General features: G+C 43.2%; 1 protein-coding gene across 1 annotated transcript in view; it reads right to left on the reverse strand.

Annotated features, from left to right (window-relative positions):
* GPC4 (glypican 4) overlaps positions 1–26576 on the reverse strand; it is a 105791-nt gene that overhangs the window by 27966 nt on the left and 51249 nt on the right. The window contains exons 2-3 of the mRNA XM_065410961.1: positions 24053–24211; positions 1517–1908 (exon numbers count right to left, since the gene is read on the reverse strand). Coding sequence (XP_065267033.1) covers positions 1517–1908; positions 24053–24211 — 551 coding nt within the window. The remainder of the gene's footprint in view (positions 1–1516; positions 1909–24052; positions 24212–26576) is intronic.

Genomic DNA, 26576 nt, shown 5'->3' on the forward strand with positions numbered 1-26576 from the left:
TATAGCGCTCAGTAATGTTGAATTAATCTATAAATAACGTGGAAAACAAAAAAAACCCCCACCAAATGTTGTGAAAACATTTCACAAAAATATTTTATTTCATAGAGTTTTCTACCCCATATTGCAGAAACAAGTTCTGTTTCTGCTGAAAAAAAGGCCAAAATATTATAGAAAGGTATTACACCTTGCATTACTGCAAGTAACTATACAACTTTGGAGTTCAACTGTAAGGCATTCATCTGCATGCACTGCTATCATTGCTTATGAAAGGAAATCTGCTGTACAATTTACAATGGGAAATTCTAAAATGTAACCCAACGGTGATTCTCTGGAGAGAACTATTTTTGCAGCTGAATATTTTCCTGCTTAACCTTGTAAACTTAAGCAATTAATTCTAGAATCCAGTGCAATTCTATACTCAAGGAGCTTCAAAGGCAAAAATTCATGATGCCACCTCGAGTTCATGAGTTTGATTCACAACAGATGCAGGAACTGTAGCCGTGGTTACACAGGGTTGAGTCACAAGACATTCCAATCAATTCTGATCAGATAGAATATAAAAGGTAAACAACATCTCTCACTCAGACACATTTACTGTCGATCAAGTCAGGGTGTGATCCTGAACTCCTTACCCAGCTATACCACGCTGGTTAGCTCATAGGAAGTAATCATTGAACTGTTTTAGTCATTTAACGTTTGAAAGTAATCCAAAAATCTAATTTAAAAATTCTTATACAAGATAAGATATTCAAATAAGAGATTGTTGAAGAATTCCTTCAGAGACTCTACTCGAGGAGTTCGAAGTAACAAATACATTGTTTGCACAGCATCTACCACGGTGGGGTCCTGGCCCATCACTGGGACTCTTAGGTGCTATCACAATATAAATAGCTAGTAGTGAAAGCCCGACTTTCACACACTGAAGTCACACGTGTAAAAATGCTTAAAATGGCTGAAAGTTAAACGTTGAACTAGAAAAGACTGCAACTGCAAGTGACAACTGAACTGGAGGATAATCTAAACAAAAAAGAATTCTCAGCCATGCTGGTAGCTGTTTCCATCACTTCATACTGACTCAACAGACATTTTAGGCTTCAGAGTAATGCAAGGAGTAGTAATTCGGAAATCATCTTATACAAATAATTTTGTTTCAAGCAGTCATTTTAATTGCCACTTGTGCCTGTTAAATGGAACCTAAGTCAGGGGTTCAGAGGGAATACAAGAAGCTGACTGGACATCATCCGTTATTTGAATTTGAATTACCAGGCAACGGACACTCTACTGCCATGCAGCCAATATCCCTAGAATATGACACCATTCAACTCAGACTCATTCAGCCTCTACCTTCCATTTTCAGACATATAGGACCTGAGCCAGCAAAGTATTTAAGCATGGGCTTAACTTCAAGTTCATGCCTAAGTGCTTTGCCGAACTGGTGCCATTGTGAGCAATGTCACTCCAACACCTGCCAACCAGGCTCCACCTGGTAGGAGAGTAAGTTTCAAACTTAGCTCACCGCAGACACTTTGGTAACGACATCTCTTGCCACTGCCAGGCCTTGTGCAAAAGTGCGGGCAGCCACAAATGCTCGTGTCACTTGTAGTTTTAGTTTCCGCGGTACGTCTCCAAATGGCTTCAACTGCTCTGTGTACTTGCTCACGCATTCGAGGTATTCGTCGGTGAAATGGTACTGTGGGTTCACTAATCTAAACATACGTTCCAGGAGACGCGCCCAGAAGTCATTGAGCATCTCTTCCAGGTTTACATTTCCCCCCACATAGTAGCGCTTCAGCTCTATGAAGAGATCCTTAAAAAGTTCAGAGTTCTGCATGTATAAACGACCATACGTCCGCAAAAACATGTCATTCAAGGATTTCTCGGCATTTTCAAGCAGTTCTTTGAAGAATTCTGGAAAAAAGAAATGAAAATATACAGTAAACAACTTCAGGTTCATCATTTTCACAGTTCTACAAGCTTTTCAAATATTTCCTTCAATAATTCAACAACAATGACAGTAATCGCAAATGAAATGGAAAGCTAAGAGCTCTCACTGGAACATAACTTAAATGCTGAAAGTTCTCCTTTAGAGATGTTCTTGTTTTTCATAATTTTTGTTCATATCTGATAAATGAGAAGGACAGATCCTAAGACATGGATGACTGAAATTGCTTTCTATGCATAACTGAATAACAAGAGAAAAAGCCAGAAAACTGGAAAAAGACTGCAGATTCCTTTTTAAAAGTTGTTTTGAAACATGGATCATCATGAAGCGTGTACGTACGTGTACACACACACACACACACACACACACACACACACACACACACACACTTAAAATGGATGGCCATAATAAATGGTTCTTACATTTCAGTATTGCTAACCCCAAATGTTTAAAAAATAAATAAATCACAAGTCAGGCTGCAAAAATAATGAGATTCTTTAAGTAAGGTTTTCTTAAACTAAATACATTTGGGGCTCTTTCATTGCCTGCTGATTCTGAGGTTGTAAGCTCTTTAAGGCCCAGATTTTGATTGTGGCTTTTACATGCTACCGTAATGCAAAAAATAATGCATTTACACAAGTTGGAATTAGCATAAGCGTTAAAGGCTACACCCTCGACACTTACAAAGAGTGCCAGGGGATTTTTAACCACAGCAAATGGATAGGATCTTTTGTTTCATCTCATCCAAAAGCCAGCCTCTCCCACAGTTCAGTGTCTCTAGGCAGCATATAGCTCTACTGGCTGGGGAAGGGATAGCTCAGTGGTTTGAGCGTTGGCCTGCTAAACCCAGGGTTGTGAGTTCAATTCTTGAGGGACCATTTAGGGAATTGGGATAAAAAACTGTCTGGGGATTGGTCCTGCTTTGAGCAGAGGGTTGGACTAGATGACCTCCTGAGGTCCCTTCCAATCCTGATATTCCATGATTCTATGAAAAGAGAGCGCGTCATCTACTGAATCACAATAATCACTTCCTAGGTGTTCTGTACAGGCCTCTCATTCAAGTCTGTTCAGGCCACTGCTGCTTAGCATGTGAGACGTACTGGGATGCCTGTACTGCTGAACCCATTATCTAACCTTTGGAGAGCTTCAATTCTCCTCTTTTTTTATACCAAGCTCCGCACCATGGTATCCGAGAACCTATAATTTGCTGTAAGCCTCACAGTGTGTGTGTTCTCTTCCCAACTCTAACTTGGATTGAGTGGAGGGGTGCCCCTCACAAGTAGTGACACTAACCTCAGAATGCATGGAGAAGCCTTCATGTCACTTAAGATTAAAGAGTTACATAAAAATATACCATACGATATAATTTGTATATATGGCACAGGGGCTAATTACAACATCTAGCTATTGCGACCAACCAAAAGCAAATCTGTTCCTGCATAAGTGGCGAGGCAGTTCGAAGCAAAGGAAAACATGGTATTTATTAGGTCTGATCAAAGAGTGACATCACTGCAAACTGTTTGCCTCCAAGGTCTGAACAGGATATGCGTGGGGGGGAGAAGAGAGGGGTGAAAATCTATTTGTTTTTGGCCATTATGGGACAATATTGCATTTTACATGGAGTCTGCTAATTTGATAGGGGTCAAACATTTACTTTTCCTCTCCTTACTACGAGGACTGAGGATGATGAAGACTCAGTGACATTTTACTCACCTGCTGTTAAGGCCTTTTTAGTTATGACACCTGCCAAACATAATTTTATTCACCCCAAGCAAATGGGTGAAGGAGTTTGCAAAATTGATGAAGAGAACCTCAAATCTCTACTAAAAATAGCAGAATATGGGACACATGAGTTTGAGTCCTAACTTCAAGATGGACTCTAGCTGCAATGACTTTTGCCCTAAACTCAAACAGTATCAAAGGGCATGTCTTCTCTAGCAACATTAAAGCGCTGCCTAGTCGCGCACCAGAGCTCTCCCAGTGCTATTAAAAAAACACCACACACTCACACCACACCTCCACGAGCTGGTGCACAGTCTACACTGCCACTTTACAGTGCTGAAACTTGCAGCGCTCAGGGGGGTGTTTTTTTCACACCCCCGAGCGAGAAAGTTGCAGCGCTGTAAAGTGCCAGTGCAGACAAGGCCTTAGATACCTTTGGAACTCTTGGGTGTGGTTCAACCAGTTTCCCTTAATACTGTATGTAAAAAGCACAAAGAAACTTATTCTTTAACACACGCCACTGGATATTTGTAATACTGACCTATGCTTTTTGGTGACACACATTCAATAAATAATTTTTAATAAAACACGCCTCTGCGTTTTAATCCCCAAAGGAGTCATGTTTAGAGCCAGAAGTTGTTAGAAGGAGAAAAAAAAAAAAAATCTTTGGCCCGGTTTGAATTTAAACGCTGTTAAAATGTATCAAGTATGTTGAAGTTCAAATTTTAGTCTTCAAAGTGCTCCAGTACAAACAAAGACTAACACACAGAGAACATTTTCTGGGAAAACTGAAACATTCTTTGAGTTCCTTATTAGCAAAGTCATGGGGCTTGGTGGTTGACATAGCTGTATATAATGTAGCCTCTTAGGAGGTACAAGAGAAATGATCCAGTGAAGAGGAGATTGATTTCAAAAACCCGACATGTCCTCTGTCCAATATCAGCAGGACTCTCTACTTTAGTTCCCATGACTGGCATTTCCTGTCTAGGAAGATTTTTCAGTTGAGTTTATACTATAGAGATTAGCTTGGTGGTTTATATTAATTTCTAATTCACTTAATCATTCTGAAAGCTTACTTCCTCCTTTCCTTCAGATTTTTTCAGAGCCTTTAAAATCACAGATAGGTTGTATATTCAAATGCGCTTGAACTGGGCCCATAGCTAACATTTATCAAGAAATACTTCAGGAAGGATTTGATTCTGAAATGACACTTCTGTAAGAAACCATTAAATGTTTCCAACTGTCAATCAAATGAGCATGTAGAGGACTGTTCTGAGCCAGAAAAAAAATCTTAAGTGATGAATTCATACCAACTTGGCCTACTTATTCTCCTGCTCAAACTCATTTTATTTCTCACACTCCAAATTGACACCAGATTTCTTTAGAATTTTTTCAAGTCTTGTTTTATCAGGGCATATGGCAGTTCAGCTCCCTAGAAACAGGCAATGATTTCCACTTGGGGGAGAATCTCAGAGATTTTGTTTCCAGCTATATCCATTAGAATGAGAAACATCATCACAGTTAGCAGCAAATGTCTGCATATTTGCAACCTTCCAAATAGTAACTTTCCCTTGGCCAAAAGAAAGGCGAAGAAAGGAAATGAGAGCATCCCAACACTAAAAGTAGTAAATTTCCAAATACCAACCAGTCCCATTGCTCAATGACTGCCTGAGTCTCTAGCAGATAACACAGAGGTACCATGGTCTATAGCAGGGGTAGGCAACCTATGGCATGCATGTCCAAGGCGGCACGCGAGCTGATTTTCAGTGGCACTCACACTGCCCGGGTCCTGGCCACCGGTCCGGGGGGCTCTGCATTTTAATTTAATTTTAAATGAAGTTTCTTAAACATTTTTAAAACCTTATTTACTTTACCTACAACAATAGTTTAGTTCTATATTATAGACTTATAGAAAGAGACCTGCTAAAAACATTAAAATGTATAACTGGCACGCAAAACCTTAAATTAGAGTGAATAAATGAAGACTCGGCACACCCCTTCCGAAAGGTTGCCGACCCCTGGTCTATAGGTAGCACAAGACCATGGCCACGTCACTTCACCTCCCTAAAAAGTCCTCACAATTATCTTGGGATATACTCCGTGACCTTAAAACAAGATGACAGCTCTGGAAAAAAATGGCCTTGAAATTTCAACAGATACTTGGGATGCTAAGTTGCCCATGTAAAGTTAATGGACTCCCTCACAATTAAAAGGCATTAACAAGAAAAAAAGATCAAAGCAACAGATGTCATATATTAAGATATGTGAATCCCTGATTAAGTGGCTAGTCCTGAAAAACAAAGGGCTCTACAGCCAAAAATAATAAATCCCAGGCATGCTGTAGTATCTGATTACATATATATTTAGAGTGCTGGTTGCACATGAGAAATTTGGGCAGCATAAGCTGGTTTAAAGGCATTGGGGCTCATACAAGCAGCTTTGATGACACTGGACTAGTTAGATATTAATCCTGCCTCTTGTAGAAACAAGCTATTCACTGATTAACCAACTACAACATAACCTAGAGTTAACCTTGCAACCTTGAGAAGAGAAATGGCAGGTTCCTCTCTTCAATCTTGACTGTTTGCTCAGGAAAATAAATGACCACCTTTCGTTTGGGTTAGAAATGGACTTGTTCTCAAACAAAACCTACAGACAAAGGATTAACTTTCTCATTTTACAGCATTGTAAATGCATGTTTTACAGCTGTGGTGCAAGCAATCTGTACTCATTAAATTATCACATTGACAGACTTCCTGTGAAACGCTGTCAAATGCAAACATTTTTCATGGACAACAAATCATTCTTTGCTGCTCTCTCAGAAGGTCTGCTATTCAGTGAGATCCCGGGCTCTCTCTACCCCCCAAAGGAGCTTTTTTTTTTTTTTGTAAATTAAATAAAAGAGTTTATCCCTCTCCACCTATAAATTGGCAAAAATGGAGAATACAATATTGGTGGGAATTTTAAAAGTGAAGCGGCAATGTCCCCCATTTTCTACCCAAGCTAATTCCTACCCAAAGGGAGAGGAAGAGTAGAATTTTACATTGCTAACTCTTACATTACTCGAACAGTCTTTTTAAGGAATAAGCCCACATCCTGTCTCAGCAATCCAGGAGCTAGTTTTCCGTCTCCCTGTGCAATGCTTTGAGAGATGGTTGGGTTTCACTCTGTTTTCAGTTAACGGAGTTACCACTTCCAACCTGCTCTTTTTAGTCTTTATCCACTTCACTACAGTTCCGCTTCTGCTCCCTCAAGTGCTGTTGCGTGCACAGCTTGGGCACAGATCTGCTCTGCAATAGGGTCTTAGCCACTGCATAGCTCTACCAGCGCAAACGTCTAATGTAGATGCACTGCACTAGTGTGCACTGTGACTTGCACATGTGCAGCTCAGAAAAGAGGTGAGCTGCTCTAGTGAAAACAAGTTACATCAGTGCAATGCACTTACACTAGGGCGTAGCACCTGCACAGCTGTATCAGTGGCTCCAGCCCTACTGGAGACAAGACATTACTTTGAAATAGTTCTTGAGACGCAATGTCACTACAAACCGAGGTGGCTCGTTAGCCCAGGCAAGTGAGGTCCAGCCCAACCCCGAATTCCGAAAAGCTACAAAATCCTGGTATAGCTAATACTGCCTCAAGACGCTGCCTTGTTACCATGGCAATTGACCACGGCTGAAGAGTCTGAGGGCGTTGCTGAGGGAACCAATGCTCAGTGAGGCCACGGCAGGATTGCAGCAGTTAAGCCCAAGCTGCAGGGGGCAGGAATGGGGCCTGTGCCCTGTGCCTTCCCAGCCTCCTCCCTCGCTTGCCGGGCCCCTGGAATGTGAGTCGGTAGCCACTGACGAGGACCGGGCCCAATTCAGGCTCTACCCTGCGCTGGCCTGGCGGCAGCAGCGCTAACAATGGGGTCTCTAGCTCATAGTCTGCTGCGGCTTCATTATCAAGGAGATCATAGCTTTTTAATTAAACATTGGGCAGTGGTGGAAATAACTACTCTGCGATTTGTGCCTAACCTGTCAAAAAAGTCACGAGTGCCACTGTTGCAAACCGACTAAAATATGAATGAACAGCAGTCTTGGTCACTATACACGTATTCGCTATGGCTTTTAAAACACTCACCTATAGATTTATTTCAGGCTCAATTCTTCTAGCTGCACAATTTACTTAACAAATCAACTTAGCTGTTGCCTCCTGATGCAAATATTGCTTTAAAAATTAAATAAGATAAGATAGTGAAGCGAAAGGGTATTTGGTTTGATGGAACTGCAGCATCACTGCCAATCAGGCACTGATATAATGCTACCAGAACCACTGTCTGACATACCGCAGTTGTGCTGGAGTAGGCCAGCAGGGGTTTGTTTGTGATGGGCAACGCTCCAAAAAGGCTGTCTCTCTTTTTTTTTTTTTTTTTGGCTTTTAAGTAAACCATTAGAAAAGTAAGACATATCAACCCTGGATAACTAGAGAAATGGTGACATCTCAAAAGTCAATAGACTCAAAGTTTAGAAAGAAAATGAATTTACAGATTGTTTAGAACTCCGGCTTCTGTTTGGTTTTGTTAGCATCTATTTAAATTTCAGTGACACACATTTGGGGAAAGTTCTCCGAGACATCCTGAAGCAGCAGGGAAGACCAGACTTGACATTTCTGAAGTAAAAAATAAATTATGTTTTTAAACCAGCCTTTCAAATCTGCCTTTATACACTATAAGGAAGAATAGGAAAATGTATCCATTTATTTGAAAATGTCGTCTTTCTTCAACGAATAAGGTCCACAGATCCATTACAATGGGTATGGCAGCCCACTTGCAGCTTGGGGGCAGAACCAGACCAGGCAGAAGGAAATGCCCCATCTCCTGAAGTTCTCTCCAAATGAGAACTTTCACTGCCAGGGTAATTCAAATCTACTTTCCTGAATTACAGATCGTGTTAAATATACTTGGGGCAGGGGGCACGGAGAAAACAGGATCTCCCACTGCGAACATGGTAAATTCCACCTAAGCAATAAACTCAACTCCTTTGATGTCGTCAAGTTCTACCTCTATTTTTGGATGACCCATTTGTCTCCAGGGTGGGCAGTATCTGTGGATCTCATTACTGAAAGAAAGGAAGTTTTCAGGTAAGCATGGATACATATTCTTAGATCCGTTACAATGGGATGGGATTTTCATTGTGATGTGCCTCCAGGGTGAGAAACAGGATTATCCTTTAAATAGGGACATCCAAAACAAGGTAGATTATATATAAATATTACTTCCATCTTCCTCTGGGCACTAAGACATAGAGAAGACTTCTGCCAAGACAAAGAAAGTAGCATTGGCTAAAACTGGATGACCAGTATGCAGAATCTGGTGAACTAAAGGCCATTGAGCAGATCCTCAATACAGGAGAAAAGCCTTCTCTGCCCTTTGCTCATCAGTCCAAAGGAGGAATATTCCGGTACAATATGTTGACCTGTCTTTTGGGGTCCATGGAAGCAATGACGACTTCACCCCATGTAGTGAGGTGCACACTGGGCCCCTCTGGTTTCGGCCCTTGCTCTCTCCGATCAGTCAGGAACCCCTCAGCTTGATGCAACACCAGTGTTCTTTATTTACAGTAGTTTTCCCGCCACCACTTTCCACCTATGTACAGGTTTCTCAGCCAACTTTCCCAAGTGCAGGCCTGGCCAGCAACAGACCAGAAGGCTCCCACCTCCCTCTGTGCCTGGCCTTTCTCTTACCCCCTTCCTCTGGCTTCCTCCCAGCCTTTATAGCCCTGGCTAATGAGGCTGGCAGGTGCTGCCTGTCACCAGGCGGACACAGGGCTATCCAATCAGCCCCAATCCATTCCCCTTGATTGGGGCTGGAGTGGCAGGGGCCGATTAAGTGCTTCTCATTAAGCACCCTGTCACACCCCAATATTCACTTTAAATCTGTCTGGTCCCATATGGGGATTTTGTCTTGCAGTTACAGACCTCCTCCTCTGGGAGACAGAGACATCCAGCAATCCAATGTGAGGTTAATCAAGCCTGAGAGCCATAGCCTCTTCAGCCAGAAAGGCACAAACAGGATCATTGCTGCTCTCCTCTTCCTATGTTGCATATGGTCCTGGGAAGAAGTGGAGAAGATGGGACGACACATAACAGGGATCTCGCCGAGCTTTTCAAGAGGTCATTCACCACCTCACATCCTGGGTCCAGGCACAGAGAGGGACTGCAGGGCCCTGTTTCCTGTTGCCAGATGCAAAAGAGGTTGATCACTGGCTCAACTAATCCATTTAAGATGAGCCAGGTATTTCTGGATGTAGGAGACCACTCTGTTAAGCTGACTTCTGCCATGTAAGTCTTGGTGTTCCTCTCTCCCTTGGTGGGCAGTGCATACAGAGACCAGAAGCTTTGCTCCACCCACAACAGGGATTTTCTCTCTGGAATAAGATTGACTGTGTTCTTACAAAAATGCCAGCCCCTTAGAGCTACATGAAACAGATTTGAATCTCATTCTCTCCTTCTCCCCACCCCCAGTCAGAACCCCATAGGACATGTGATTCTTAGGTTGAGAGGAGGCCGCAACTGCAATGCTGTCCACCCACGTGAGCATTGCTCGTGAAAGCACGAGGACATTTCACGTTTGTCGACCTGATGCCAAGTGAGTTTTCATGCCCAAGGGGGGCCGAGATGCCTGGCAGAATTTGGCTGTATGTGAGGGGCCTGTAAAGAACCACTCTTTCAGGTAAAAATCTCCCCCAGGTAGAAAAGCCGAGTCCCCGACCCTCAGGGACAGCAGCCACATTCATCTGCAGTCAGAACACTGCGTTAAACTTTGACCTGGGCACACTGAGCCTTATAGCCTTATAAAATTGAGGCCGAACATAAAAAAAAAAAAAAAGGTGGACCAAGAGGCCCCTTACTGCCTGCTAGTTCTTCTGGGCTGCTGTCCCTCTTACCACTCTACAGCCAGCTGCTGGGGAGACACGCCAAACTGAAACAGAAGCTGGGAGGGCCTGGCGAACCTGCAGTGGTAGCTAGGGATGACAGCCTGACACTTCCCTAGTCTTTTAGGCATGGCAGGAAATCCCTATCCTTCTATTACACCGTGCCAGGATGCAGGAAGAGGAATACAGGGGTAGCTGTAGACCTCCTAAGTGTAGTTTGCAATACTCAGCACACTCTTGCCTGACAGAATCTACCCTCAGGTGGTTTTAATCTATTTTACTCTTAGAGTCTCTAACTCTTATTTGGGCTTCTGGCCTTTCAGGGCTTAGAGTCTCCCCAAGTATTTCCCGGAGCCCTGGCGCTGGGAGCTTCAGCCCCGTGAGATGCCAGAGCTCCCGGGAGTTAGAAAATATTTACCAGAGCTCCGCTCCGGTCAGCTCCAGCTGGATTTAAGCCCTGTGGCCTTCCTCCCCTGAGGAGGAATAAGCAAACCTAGGGTACAACTACATGTACAGCACCACGTAGAATACAGACCTATTTACCACTATGGGCCACATATGCCCCTCTCTGTGTGTTATGTGGGCCGCATGCACACGATATATATACTACCTGTATGGCCCTGAGGATGTCATATGGGTTGCAGCTGTGTGGTGATTGGGCTGCAAGGAGACCAGGGGTTGAGAACCACTGGTACAGACGCTGCATGCCCAGCTAGCAGGGGTATAAAGAGCAGTGGAGATGGTGAAGCACGGCTTAGGCGAGTGCCCTGTGCAGCTGAACCTCCAGGGTGTATACTCTGCACATCCAAGCAGTGCCTCCCGTTTTTAGCCATGAAGCGTCCCACTGCTGGAGCCTTTCATCGCAATACATAGCTACACACTGCAGGGACAAGTGTGAATACAGCCTGCCTTTCACTGCGGTGCATAGCTACCCATGTAGCGCCTGTCCGATATGCATAGCCCTAAGGGAATCAGCACCTCTACAGCCTGCTCTGTTCTCCATAGATCTGCCATGCTACACCCAGGGCTGGCCAAGGGAGCCAGAAAAAACTGGTAGGAACCTTCAGAAGGAAGGGCATTCCCCACCTCTAATGACTGACAGCTCTGGATCTGCCCCATAACTGTTAGCAGGCCGAATTACCCATCATAACGGATTTGTGGATCTTAATATAAAAAAGAAACCCCCCATAATATGGAAAATCCTTTGCAAGTCATCGTTAATTAGAATACTCCAAATTCTGATGAACCACTGCTTTGGAATAGTTATGACCTATAAAATCAATATTTTATTTAAGCAGTGTGTCCTGGGTCCACCTGCTACACTGGGATTTTTTTTTTTTTAAGTTATGTTTGATTTAACCACTTACAAGGAAAAGATGATGCAATGGGATCTACTATCTGTCTAAAGCAGGGGTCGGTAACCTTTCAGAAGTGGTGTGCCGAGTCTTCATTTATTCACTCTAATTTAAGGTTTCATGTTCCAGTAATACATTTTAACGTTTTTAGAAGGTCTCTTTCTATAAGTCTATAATATAGAACTAAACTATTGTTGTCTGTAAAGTAAATAAGGTTTTTAAAATGTTTAAGAAGCTTCATTTAAAATTAAATTAAAATGCAGAGCCCCCTGACTGGCGGCCAGGACCCAGGCAGTGTGAGTGCCACTGAAAATCAGCTTGCGTGCTGCCTTCGGCACACGACCCATAGGTTGCCTACCCCTTGTCTAAAGCCATGTGGGGAAAAGTTGTGCTCTCAATGGTCTTTCAGGCTGATAAATTACCCCACACCACTCCTCTATGTGACCAAGGCAGAATCCAGACTAAACCTCCATCTGAAGACCACTTCACATTGCAACACTTCTGGCATGGAAAGTCACATACTGCTCTGTGGTTCTGCGAAAGAGCTGCTGATAGGTAAAATGTACACGTTAAAGACCAATCTTTTGCTATGAATACTTAGTGGTTGTCAGTTTCAGCTACTGCCAACGTTTAAACATCCTTTCCTTTCCGAAGGCCTGTTAAAGCCTATTGCTGAATCCAAGCACCAAAAACACAAGCAGTCCCGTTCTACACAACTTCCTCATGCGAGTAATCCCCTTGACTGCAAGGGGACGAACTCAAGCAGGTACAGATTTGCAGGATTGACCCAAAGGAGAGAGAAATAGTGTTCAGAAGGCCTCACTCAAATGGACTGGTATATGACACAACAGTAGAAGAAAACCAGAAGAATTGACAAACGTTTTGCCCCCAATATTCTAATCATCAGGAATAAATAGGTTATGGAAACCATCTTCTAGTTCAGTTACAGGAGCCTGCCTCTGCATGGCAGACAGTAGTTCTTGTGTTTGAACCACACTTTCCAGTCAAGGATTTCAAAGCACTTTAAAATCCATTAATGAATTAGATTTCACCACACCGGAGGAAGGTCTTACCTCCATTTTATGTAGGGGAAATTGCAGCACCAAAAGTGAAGCGTCTCGCCCAAGGTCACAGAGGGACTGATAAGCATCTGTGGGGAGGGTGTGGGCAAGTTCATTCATTGGTTGTGTGCGTTGTTCAACTTGTGTTACTCCAAAGAAGGACGAAAAGCCAACACACTGCCCTTTTATATTTGCAAAGACCTTTGAACATGTTAAGTTTTATATACACACCAGATACTATGGAGTGTGTGTTTTAGGGCCATGTTTTCAACTGGCCTTCTTTGCATGTTCAAGTTAATTGTGTAAAGAAATACAAGCAATACATGTAATTAGCCAATGCACATTAAAAAATAGGGCTTGAGCATGCAAAGTGGATACACTCCATTTTTATGGGCACAATTAACAAACACTTTAGACAATTGGGCACCCAGTGCGTAGGGTGTATTTTTAACATGCTGTACCAAGTACCATGAGTTAAGGATGTAATGTCATCTCTAAACCCTTAATTTTCTGGCTTTTATGGGTGATTATATTTTCTACTGTGTAGAGAATAGCATTGCCACATATTTTTTAATATATACAGACAACCTGTGCTCCCATTTTGTGTGTGTCTTTCTCTCTCTCTCTCTCTCAGATGAAGCATGGATTTTCAAATGCACTCTCTTAGCCTAACTGCTCCCACGGAAATCACCCTCATGTTCTATTTTACTACTAAGGATTTTTTATTATTTTATTTTTTAACCACACAATGTCTTTGTGCTGTTCTCAAAGGTGCATTTGGGGATCAGGCTCCACCCTGCAGCTGGTTCTACAATATGAAATAACGATGCAGAGTTTGAGCCGGACAGATAAAAGGAATTTGGAGAAAAGACACAAACACTCCACAGCTCTGGTTTCATCTCTTAAGCAAACAATCCACAGCTATGCCACATTCTAACCTTCCTCAAAAAAAAAAAAAAAAAAAAAAGTGCCTCATTACTTCTAATATGCATTCACTTCCTTTATTGCATCTACCACATTTGTAATTTCCACCAGGGAAAAAACAAACTGTAGTTTAATGACCTTTTGCCAAAAGTGTTGAGAATGTGATCAATACATAGTGTTAACACATTTATTGAATATGAAGACGGGAAGGGAGGACAAGGCAGAGAGCTGTTTCTCTGTCCTGTTTTCAAACATGTGTTAGCACTTACCGAGAGGGGAAGAGCTCTTCCACATAGTTCGAAGAAATTTAGGCTTAAATCATACCAGTATCACAGCAACAGCCCTCGTGATGGGCAAACCTCAAAGAACAGGGAGGCGGAGTTTAGAAAAGCACCCAGAAGTTCACTTTATTATTATTATTATTATTATTAAGGTCACAGGACAATGAAAATTGTGCTAGAAACCTCCTAAGGAAAGGCCCTCATGAGATTTCTGGCACTTCCTGTTTCTGGTGGGTCCAGTGTTTGGGTACATCTGCCTCCAGCTGAAACCCAGGCGAGCACAGAAGAGCTGAAGAGCAGTTCACAATTGCAAGGGTCAAGCAAGACCCAGCTCGTTGAAGGTTTGGTGAAAAAGGAGGAGAAAGCACAGAGCTGAGTTACATGGGGCTGCTGTCTATGGCAACGTCCTGATTTGAGGAGCAATTGCACCGCGGCAGTTGCTGGGATGAGAACATGATGGGATTAAACATTGGGCCTTAAAGTTACGAGACAAGTACCAGTGAAAGTGCTGCAGTGTGGGGAGGGGGGTTAACTCCACTCCAGATCTGTCTCCTTCTGTCCAAACGACAATCTAAACCTGCCTCTCCAGTCAGCTTCAGGGCAACGCAGCTGAAACAGAGCTCTTAACACCTCCTTCCCACGACCGACCATCCTCTCTCAATCACTCTGGGTAACCCCAACACTGAGCTGCTCGTAACCCGGGCCTCCTCTTCAACTCCGACCTCTCTTCTCTAGCTCCTCCCATCCACACTGTAGCTAAATCCTTCAGATTCTTTCCACGCAATATCTCCGGATATGGCCTTTTCTATCCAGTCACACAGCGAACACTCAGCCAGGCTCTCGTCTTGCATCTCCATCACTGCAACATCCTTTTCTCCAGCCTTGACAAATGCCAGCCTACCCCACTGTCAGCCATTCAGAATGCTGCTGCAAAGATCTTTCTTCTGGCCCATCGTTTGACCCCATCACCCCTCTCTTTGCCTCCCTCCACTAGCTCTCTATCACATCAAACATAAGCTCCATGTCTGCACTGTCGCCGCCCTTCACAGCCTATCCCTCACCCTACCGATCATCTCTCATTCAGTAGCAAGACGAGGACTCCGGCCTCCAATTGGCCCGTGAGGCCAGCTTCCATCACCCACTTGTTACAGTTTCAAACAAGCCCCTTTGTACTTTCTCCCTGGATGCCCCATACTTGGCAGGAACTCCCCGTACACATCCACAAAGCGAACTCATTATCCACCTTCAAATCCGTCCTCAAAACTGTCCTTTGCTAGGACTCCTACAAAAAAATTAGACAATGGTTAGGCAGCTAGCATGCAGACACCACGCTGCCAGTCATGCTGACCAATATGGTTTCCTTATACTCCCCCACCAACTGTCAGCCTAGCCATCTTACTGCCTCTTGTGTTATACTTAGATTGTTAGCAATTTGGGCACGGACCTTCATTTAGTTGTGTTTACACAGCGCCTGGCACAATAGGGTCCTGGTTCCTGCCTGGGGCTTTCTAGGAGTTAATAAGGGATGGATTATTAAGCCATTGAATTCACAAGCTCTCCGTGGGATTTGTTCAACAAACATGCAGGGATGCGGATTCCAGTATAGACAACATACTTGTGTGCATAAATATTACCAAATTCTAGCCTTGTTTCTTCTGAGAAAAGGGGAGGTGAGGGGAAGAAAGTTAATTTTAAACAGACAAACAATGACTCATTGACTGGCTTGTATCAATCAGTAACTAAAAAACCTCACATTTCCCAGTGTGTGTAAGACTGCTGCCCACATGTTTCAAACAACAAAAATACGTAAAAGCTATATGATGTGAAGAGCAGGTAATTCTATTACTTGAAGGAAAATAAAGACAGTGTGAGATTGTTCAAAGCCCTACACAGAAGTTAGCTGTGGCTAAATCCTCAGCATGATTATGAAATTCACAACCATATTTTTCTCCCTGTGGACAGGGCATTCATTTTGCCCTTGGAGATAATACTGTCGAGCGACTGTCTCAGTCCCTAACACCACGGAGCCAGGATCCCCTTCACTCTCAGAAAGGATTCGCTCACCGCAGGGAATGATTTGGCACCAAACAAATTCAGAAAAGACCACAATGTGCCTCTAAAGCACAAATGTTTTGGTTTTGGTTCTTTTTAAGTAACCTCAGATGGGGAAAAGATAGTGAGAAATGTATTGAGAATAAATATAAGCTAGACTTAGAAACAGGGAAAACAAAGGAGGAAAACAATTTTCATTCATGAAGCATGTAAATGTAGGAGAAAAGCATCTCTCTCAGGTATGTAGGAACCTTAGCTAAAAGACGCTTTTGAAAAATTCCACTCAGTCTAAGTGATTTGGGGTCTCCTATGAACTCCTGTGTCACTTTGAAAATCCCACCCTAAATACGCACAGTTCCAAACTGAAGTCCTAAAGACAATTCCACAGTAGGAGACAGCTGCCTAGGTTAATGAAAGTCTGAGGGATCTAGGCCTTTTTCTATCCTGGTTGCCAGGGCACGAGATGCCACCTTCTTTTTGAAAGAGATGAAAGATGGAGACCTGCCTTCATCAGGACAAAATAGAAGGGAGGGCTACATGTGTTCAAGGTTTGAAGAGAAACAAGCCATATACTTCATTTTCTAATGCTGTATTATTAGTACACTCACATATCCTTTCTATTCCCTTAGACACGTAACTGAGTGGTAAAAGTAGCATTCTCCCCAAATAAACAGAATTATTGCAAAGACCTACAGTAGCCTGCTCTTATACACTGAGGACTAATGACCCATTTTTTCTGTACCTTTGGGATTTACTATTCTCCAGCGCCCGAGCCTTGCTATAGAGGAAGGAGTCCAGTCAGACTTATTCTGATTTTTGGGGGGCCCTGCGAAGCAACTTTTCTTTCCCTATCTCCTCCTAAAAACAGTTTCTCATACAACGATGCACAGGGACAGACACAGGATTTCTAGGAGCGGATTGTTTTGGAAACCTTAATTGTCATTAGTTAAAAAGCCAGTTGAGAGACACTGGAAGACTGGAACTAAAGCTAGCATATTGCTAGTTTAGCAGATCCTGCACCTCTTGCTTGTGCCATTAGACCTACTGACACTTATGGGGGTGTCACACACAAGTATGGATTTGCAGGATTCAGCCCTGGATCTCTGATACTGCAGCCAGAGCTGTCAATCAAAGTTCAATTGTCTGATACGACATTCATGTCCCAAAAGGAGAATTACTTTGGCAAGGGAAAGAGGCCTGATTGGTATGCACGCTCTCTGGTTACTCCTAGGAAGGGAGGCTGGAACATAGTTGGAATAGCGGCAAAGGAATCTACCCCATTTTACTTTAGTGGACAGAGAGTTAATAATTAGGGGCTTCAGTCCCCAAAAGGAATTTTTACTTCTTGGTTCAGATTCTGCTCATGGAAGAGGTCCTATAAACTCTGGCTGATGATTAATGGGTTGTAGTTCTCCAGCCTGAAAGCAGGAGCTTAACAGCTCGCTCCTGAAACTCTCTATTTTGCAGAGATTTTCTCTCAGAAAATTTGCAATTTGAGAATCTCTGACAGCAGAGGCATATGTTCCCCCTTCCTTTGGGGCACTGTTTCCAGTTTACCCAGGAGAACTACCATAGAACCCCAGCTCCGGTTTGGCTTGTGTTTCTTTATCTTCCCGGAGTAGCCTGCAGGTCAGGAATAACCCTCAGCATTCTCTGGCCTAATAGGGAATGCACAACCGACATGGCCTACTCCTTCAATCTCCTAGTAGATAATGAGCTATGCCCTGTACTATCACTTATTGTGGGTATTAGATTCTTGAAATTACCAAAGTAACTGAAATAACTGTGCACCACCACAGAAACTCCCCTCTTCTGCAGAAATCCTCAACTGACTCCTCAGATACTGCAACTCTGCCCTCGGGAGTGGGGTTTGCTCCCTTATGGCCAGTTCGGCTACGAGAGAACGCAGTCTGCAATTTTTCCAGGGGGGCTTCATGACAGAAAAATATGCCTCCAAGTCACTAAATAGCTTGAATGACCTTTAGCAAGAAGAAAAGAAATAATCCTCAGTAAAATAAACCTATCTAGCTAAGAGACTTGAAAAATAAGGCTGTAATGACTGTTAGATTGCTGGATCCCCCTGGCTCCCAGCTGGCGCTCTTCCCGCCACGTCTTCAAACTTGAAAGGGGCGTGAGGCACCTGAGAATTCTCAGCCGCAAGCCAAGATCTCCGCTTGCACTTTAGAGTTAGAGTTACAGTGAGGAGTCCATTTGCTTGGTTTCAGCCCCCAAAGGGTTTCGTTTTACTCTTTTCATATTTGTTTTATCTTAAACATTAATGGAAAACTTGGGGTGGGTGCGTACAGAACATTTAATAGCTTTCCAGATGCCGGCTTGTGCTGGGCAGTTTTATAGGAATTATTTTGTTGCTTGGGCATTGGACTTGCCCAATCTACTGCCAATCCAGCCTGTGAACTGATCATTTCATTTTTGCCCTGATGTATGTATTATTTGAATACAGCATCTGAAGCTCAGCAGAGATTTGAGTCCTGATAGCCTTCGCCATGATATAGAATAGGAAAAATCAAGAGGCAGTCATTTAACTGCACTAAAAACACTTGTAACGGAAATCGTTAGCTGCCTATTGAACTTACTGCATCATTAATATGATTTACTTGTATTGTTGCAGCACCCAGATGCCCCAATCATGATCAGGGCCCCATTATGCTCAGCTAGGTCCCTGCCCTGAGCATCTTACAAATGACAAACAGACCAAGAAATCTTTCTATCAGGACAGTTCAGAACTGGAATAGGCTTCCAAGGGAGGTTGTAGAATCCCCATCACTGGAGGTTTTTAAGAACAGGTTGGACAAACATTTGTCACGGATGGTCTAATTCTCCTCCAAGACATTTATGTAGTAAAACAAGCCTCATCTAAGGAGCAACAGAACAGCAGAGGAAGAATAATTTATGTGAGGCCACCATCCCATATAAGTATTTCCCACCCCATCCTCATTCTCACAAAAGACTGGACCATTTTTGCTCCAGTCCTGCCTTCATCCCCCTCAAATATTCATCTTTGAGAAGAGACCAAAGCATGGAAAATTTCCGCCTGAAAGATGGAAACTTACAAAAGCTGTAAGCAACTGAAAACAAGGTTAAATGCTTATGCAACCTCAAAATCACAGCAATTGCTGTTGCTGCTGCTATGATTCATAGACTTTAAGGCCAGAAGGGACCACTAATCATCTAGTCTGACTTCCAGCATAATAGAATCTCACCCAATAATTTCTGCATCAAGCTGGTAAAGCTTGTCTGAGGTACAGCATATATTTTAGCAAGGCATCCAGTCTTGACTGTACAGACTTCCAGAGATAGGGAATCCATTGTCCCACTAGATTAAGTTGTTCCGGTGGTTAATTATCCCCACTTTTCAAAATATGTACCTTATTTCTATGTTTTATTACGTGCAGAAGTGTTGTTAAAGTGATTTATATTACAAAAGAAATGGCCTGTGGGGAACAGAGATAGTCATGCTGTCATGTTATATGAGCATGTTTAAATAGGAGATAAAGATATTCTGTTACAAGATCTCCATGTTCTCCCCCCCTGAAAATTCAGAACATACACAGCTCGATCCCAATTTATAATGTAGATTACAAGGAGTTGAAGTTACTTCTGGTTGGTCATTTAGAGATACTAGACATCAGAAGTTTGTTTTGTTTTCCTGACTAAGAAAGATACAGATAGTGTACGAACCCACCCCCTGACGTGGGTCACTTTGGTGCCAGATCAATGCAATTCCGATGATCAGACTGTCATTCCAACCATGCATAGTATCAGAGTGGCAGTTTAACAGAAAAATTCCAACAGCCACCATACATTTCATCCTCCATCTCAAGGAGGCTGCTGCTTCTTGCTACTAACATTTCATTATGGCAACTGTTACAAAGGTCAAAAACACGGCAGTACTTTACATTTGTTGGTCTCTTTTTTCAAACTTGAATGTCAAGGCTAACAGATTAGCAGCTTGACCCACAATGGTTTTTCCGAAGACCCAAAAGGGTTTGAGTCAAGGACACAGACAGCCGTTCAAAACAAGAAAGCTGCTGCTCACTACTACAAGCCTTTCGGCATGGCTGACTGGAAATGCTTGTTCCACAGATGTGACCTGGGAGCTAGTTTTGTTATGGGAATTTAGATTCTTTGCAGTAACCCACTTGCCTCCTCAGTCAATAGAATTGCTGTTATCCGGATTATTTTACATTAGGCACAGGAAGACGCAAGGCTTGTTTTCTGTCAACCTTATTTTCATTTGAATTAGTTGACCTCTAGCAATTTCTATGAGGCAGCCTAAAGGAATTCCTACATAATCAAAATAAGAGCAAGGACCCATGGCAAGAACACCAAACTTCGGCAAGGGAGACCCTGCTTTTCAAATCTTACCCTGCACCACAGACAGTACATATCTTTGGGCCAGGATTTTTTCATTTTGGGTTCTGGACCAATTACATCAAATCTGAGAACATGGGAATTCCAACCAAGTTTGAATTACAAGAAACATTCAGTTTTCCTTTTCAAATGGACTTTATTGGTTTTACTTATTTAGGCCAACGTCTGTTAAAAAGGGCACCTAAAGTTAAGCATTACAAGGTCATAATACAGGCAGGTAAGTGGTTGCAAGCTGCTGGCTGCTCAGGAAATTTTGAAAAAATCAATCCATTCAGTTAGGCCAGGGGCGGGCAAACTTTTTGGCCTGAGGGCCGCATCGGGTTTCCAAAATTGTATGGAGGGCCGGTTAGCGGAGGCTGTACCTCCCCAAACAGCCAGGCATGGCCCAGCCCCGCCCCCTATCCAACCCCTCCTGCTTCTCACCCCGACGGCCCCCCCGGGACTCCTGCCCCATCCAACCCCCCCCGTTCCCTGTCCCCTGACTGCCCCCCACCACCTCATCCAACCCCTCCTCTCATTCCTGACTGCCCCCCCGGACCCCTGACCCCATTCAGCCCCGTTCCCCCCCGATCGCCCCGCCCCCTATCCACAGCCCCGCCCCCTGACCACCACCCCGAACTCCCCTGCCCTCTATCCAACCCCTCCCGTTCCCTGCCCCCTGACCGCGCTGCCTGGAGCACCGGTGGCTGGCGGCGCTGGAGCCGCGCTGCCCGGAGCACCAGGACAGGCAGCCGGAGCCAGCCACCGCACAGCACAGAGCACCAGGACAGGCAGCTGCGCCACCCGGCTGGAGCCAGCCGCGCCACCACGCAGCAGAGCACGGGGTCAGGCCCCGGCTGTGCAGCTACGCTGTCCGGCAAGAACTCGCAGCCCCGCTGCCCAGACCATTGTGCTGTCGGCAGTGTGAGCTGAGGCTGCGGGGGAGGGGGAACAGAAGGGCAGGGGCCGGGGGGTGAGCCTCCCGGGGCAGGAGCTCCAGGGCTGGGCAGGAGGGTCCCACGGGCCGTAGTTTGCCCACCCCTGAGTTAGGCCCTTAAGTATGGGCTATGGGGCTCGTCTTTAGTTAGCCAGGTTTGAGAGACTTGGCCTTAGATTTTAGCAGTTTCCTACCATTTAGTGTACAGCAAATGTTTCTTCATCCATCACTGAAAGAATTAAGGATGATCCGTCTCCTACAACAGTTCTTCCCCTGCTTCGTTATCAGCTCAAGTTCACATAGTTAAGAAGGACGATTCTTCTTCTTAGACCCTTAATTATCCTGAAGGTTAAAACTTCAGCGGGCATAAAATAAGGACTCTTGTTTAAGCACGTTCTCTTGTACTAAAGTTCGTACTTTGAAGATTCCAACTATATTATTTTTTTCCAAAGAGCACTGCAGCACCTCACATCATAAAAACAGGCAGACACACCTAACTGTGCTCCTGACAATAGGTGTGCCTGCACCGGGTTAACATGATAAATTGCACATATGTTTTCAGCTACAACACTGTTTTACAAGAAGTCTCATCGTTCATCTGAGGTGAAGCCGATGCTATTCCTCTGGTCCCCTTTTAGGGGCTTATCTATGGACTGGATTCCGTTTCGTGTCTGGTCCTGCATTTAGTAAGTCTGCAAGTCTAGACACTTCGGTTGTGTGTTTATCACCCCCTCCGTGCAGCAGCAGGTAGAGAGAGAAGACAGTGGAAACCTCAAATGAGGTTATATGAGGGAACTGTTTAACTGGAGCCCGTTTGTGCAATTTCACTTCAACTTTCTGACAATTTTAACGCCCCTTAACTTTTTTAAATCATCCAAATTCTGGTGTATTTTGAAAGCAAGGTGCTCCTGCCTCTTTAGTGTTTTAGAAGTACACACAGTAACTCCCTTATATGTTTAATAAGTAGAAATATGTAAGTTAAATAAAAATTGTACCCGTTCCAAGTTCTGAGCAGACATACAAGATATTCACAGAAAAATCCATGCACATTCAAACAGTGATTGAATGAAAGTCCTGGAAAAAAGGTCTGAGGAACTTTAAAATAAGTGGAATCATCATTTAGGGATACCCTGCTCCAAAGAGTCACCAAAACCAGTGGAATAAAATTTGATATAATTATTAAAAAAAAAATAATAACAAAAAAAAAAAAATCAACAGATCCTCTCTGTCTAACCCATCAGAAGATTATTGTTTGCATGATTTGGGCTCCAGCTTGTGTGTCCAAAGCAGGCATTAGAGATATAAGTGTCGGAGCCAGAGGATCCCCCAGCTCCGTTATCCAAACATCCCAGGAGAGGCCCAAGGGGCTTCTCCTGTGCTCCAACCAGAGTGGGGCTCGCCAATGTAAAGCGCTCTCACAAGAAAGCTGGCTCCTAATGAGCCTGACAAGTAGAAAGCTCTTATATTACAAGACTGGTTCAGTAGATTAACTGGCATGGCAGCTAGAAGCAAATTCCACACATCTGAGGCGATTTGGACCTCTTTTGTGGATTGTTTGATCAACAGAAGACAACGAGACAGCGACGTACCCAGGAATTCTATCGGTGAGCCTCGGTGAAGTGGGGCTGGGACAGCTGTACATTGATTTCTTTGATGTACAAGAGTTTTCTGGCTCTGGATGGTATTTCCTCCATTTGACACACTATACCCGAAGTGACGTCTTTCTTTTGTTTCCTATGACTTTTATCTGCTCCTATTAGATCAGCCTGAAGAGACACTACACTGCAGTTCATGTGGACTATAATACAAATGACAACTCCCACACAAGAACACTTATTAACGAGAGCTGCCATTTAGTGTCAGTTTGGCAGCAATTTCAGTTCTTCCCCTGCTTCCTTATCGACTCAAGTTCACATACTTAAGATGGGTGATTCTTCTTCTTAGATCCTTAATTATCCTGAAGGTTAAAACATCAGTGGGCATAAAATAAGGACCCAATTCATTTCACCTGTGACCCACCTCATACTTGAATCCAGGTCTCCATAGGTAGGAGTAGTGTATTTTACTCACTGCTCTGCTTAGCCCTGATGACTACGTTCAACGAGTACGAATCCTTTTAGCTCTTACCACACTGGGCGAGTGTCAGGATTCATGTAGATCAATGCTGAGAGACATGCATTTGTGAGGATACATTTTGCAGAGACACAGAAACAAAACTAACTGTGGTCTACATTTATAGCACATTGGATTTTATAAAAATGAATCAGACAGAAAGATATATCGCTGTGGGAAACTAACAGCCATAATCAGCAAATATTTCTATTACACTGGATTGCAAAACAAGCAATGTTCTAACCTCACCACCACCAGTCATGAGTCATGATCTTCCCAAGCCAATAGTGAAAGACACAGTGCAAGTAGACTGCATATAAAGGAACATGGAGATTATTTTAAGTTTTATCAAAATGACAGCAAATTCCAAACTCCAGTACTTACCATCAAACTTTTTGTAACGGGAACTAAACGTTGTCTGTAAGTGATTGCTAAATTCCACTACAGCATTTCTGAAGTCGTGTTTACTCTGCTGACTGTACTTCTCTTCCATTTCTTGAGAACAACACGTGTAACCTTGTGGACATACTTTCAAATGGTCACCTGAAAAATTAAGAGTAAATAATTTAAAGTTACATAAAGAATATTTAAAAGAGACACAAGAAAGTTGCTATGTAACAGGCTATAATGCGCGCGCACACGCACACCCCAAGCCTAGACTCCTTATTCTGGCAATACCACTTAAAACTAATGGGATTTTGAATCAATTAAGCACACAGGATCAAGTCCTTACCCATGAAAACACACTTTGGAGAAACTCAGCAGTACCCATGTGAAGACCCTAATTTTGTCCATTGTTGAGTATGCTACAAAGCCTGTCCTCAGTTTTTATTTATTCAGCACATAAATTGAGTTAATCCGCAGCAATTAATTTTAGACAGTAATTTACACCAAAATGGCCTCTCTATATAGACATAGACACACACACACACACACAGATTTCAATTGCTACTTTCAGTTCATTCAGTTAAAAGAAGGCATGGATGCAACACTGACCACCAGTGTCTTTTTTGTATATTGGAACCCCCATGTTCTCAGAATTAAGACTGCCCAGAGTTTTAAAATACAGAGTAGTTTGATTATATGCTTTCGCCAACCCATTAAGTTTCCCACCCCACTGATATTAGACAATTTGCTAGCATCACCGTAGGTAAGGTCATGACAACAACACTGTGACAGAAGTCACAGCTAGAAGTTTGCTCAGTCTTCAGAGCCATATAGCAATCTGTATCTCCCTTAACCTCATTCTAAAATTTAAATAGATTTTTTCTTGTTACATTTTGTTTGTTCAGAACTAATTCAATAATAGAAGGCAATCGATACCTCCCTCTCTCCAGCAACAGTTTCTAAAGCCTATTGCAACCTTTGATATTCACCCCTGTGACCAGCTCATGTGTTTTTCCAGTAATTTAAATAGCCAGCTAACACTTTTTTCAATTATTACAAGATACTCAATACTTAAAACATTATTGCTTGCAGTAGGGAAGCCGTTTAAAAGGTCTGCAGAACTTCAGGGACAGACTAAGACGGCCAGATGTTTTCCCATGTGATCAGCAAGTTGAGTGCTTGAAATGTCAACTAACAGCCAAATGTTGTTCTCAGCGAATTTCAGCCAACTGACTCGTTTTTCAAGTGTATCTGAGCACAGAATCTGGCCCTGCATAATTAGCGGTTAAAGATGACATCCTCACACTTTGTAAGATTTCATACAATTTTAGTGGTTTTAGTAAATTGCTTCTTTTCTATAGCTTCATGGACCAAGATACCAGCTTCATATTGTGCTCTGTCACTCCACCTTACACAAATGTAACATGATGTGGTTGAAGCAACGTCGGATGTGGCATCCAGGAATACTGAAGTGTGGGAATCTCTAGAAAAGGTTGTAGAGGTGATCAGATCAACCCATCACCATGGGAAATTCAGACTTCTAAATACATTAAGTCACCGTCTCTCTTTAGTTCAGAGTTCTGATTGCACACTGAAGAGCAGCGCTGTAACTCTCCGGTCTGGGTGCTGCAGGTGTGAACTAAAGGAATTTTAGTTCACATTAACGTAGTTCGCAGCACTTTGGTGGACATTGCTATTCACACCCCACTAGTCCGAACATCAGGGCAGTGTAGACACAGCCTTAGGGTCAGTCTCCCCTGATTTTTGGCTTAAGGCATCAGATGGAAAAGAAAAGAAGACAACTTTCTAGCGTCAGACTGCAAGTCGGAACACGGTACAGGCTGACAGCAACCTTAAGTCAAGGATCATTAGAGAGGCTTATAAAGTTATGTTAATCATGGCTGCCATGTTTGCATGATCGTCTGACTACATGGCCTCTAAAATAGGCCTTGGATTAAGCATTGCGTTTTCTGTGGTCATAACCATTTACAGCGGGGAAAACGGCTCATCTGTTAAAGCATTAAAAAACGTTAAAAAATAAATTACGTATGCTCAACGCAGAATGGAACTGGCACATCCTTGGCGGACACAAACTCTTCTTCATTTTATGTTCCTTTTGCCAGCGTCTGACAATGTTTATATGAAATTTATCTAACTGTGGGCAATTTGGGTCATCTTTCCTGCCAGCCTAAGTGTGTTAACGTCTCCCTTTCAGACAGTTATAAAATGCCTTTTTAAATAAATATCATCCTTAAGAATCTCTTTTCCTAAATCTATTTTTCTTTTGCACTGCAGGGTTTGTTTGTTTGTTTTCTTTGGCATTATAGGAGTCCTTGGCCAACCGATAATTCTGCAGCAAATGATCTATTGCACAACACTGCCTACCAAGCTTGAATTATGGAAAGCCCAGGGTCTTGTTAGTACAGGAAGCTATGTTGCTAAGAGTCAGTTTTCGGGAAACAAACTTTACCAGCCTTATTCAGGAATCTTTCCTCTACTTGTTTCAATATACAACTTTCAC

This window comes from Emys orbicularis, chromosome 9 (assembly GCF_028017835.1).
Source record: "Emys orbicularis isolate rEmyOrb1 chromosome 9, rEmyOrb1.hap1, whole genome shotgun sequence".
Lineage (NCBI taxonomy): Eukaryota > Metazoa > Chordata > Testudines > Emydidae > Emys > Emys orbicularis.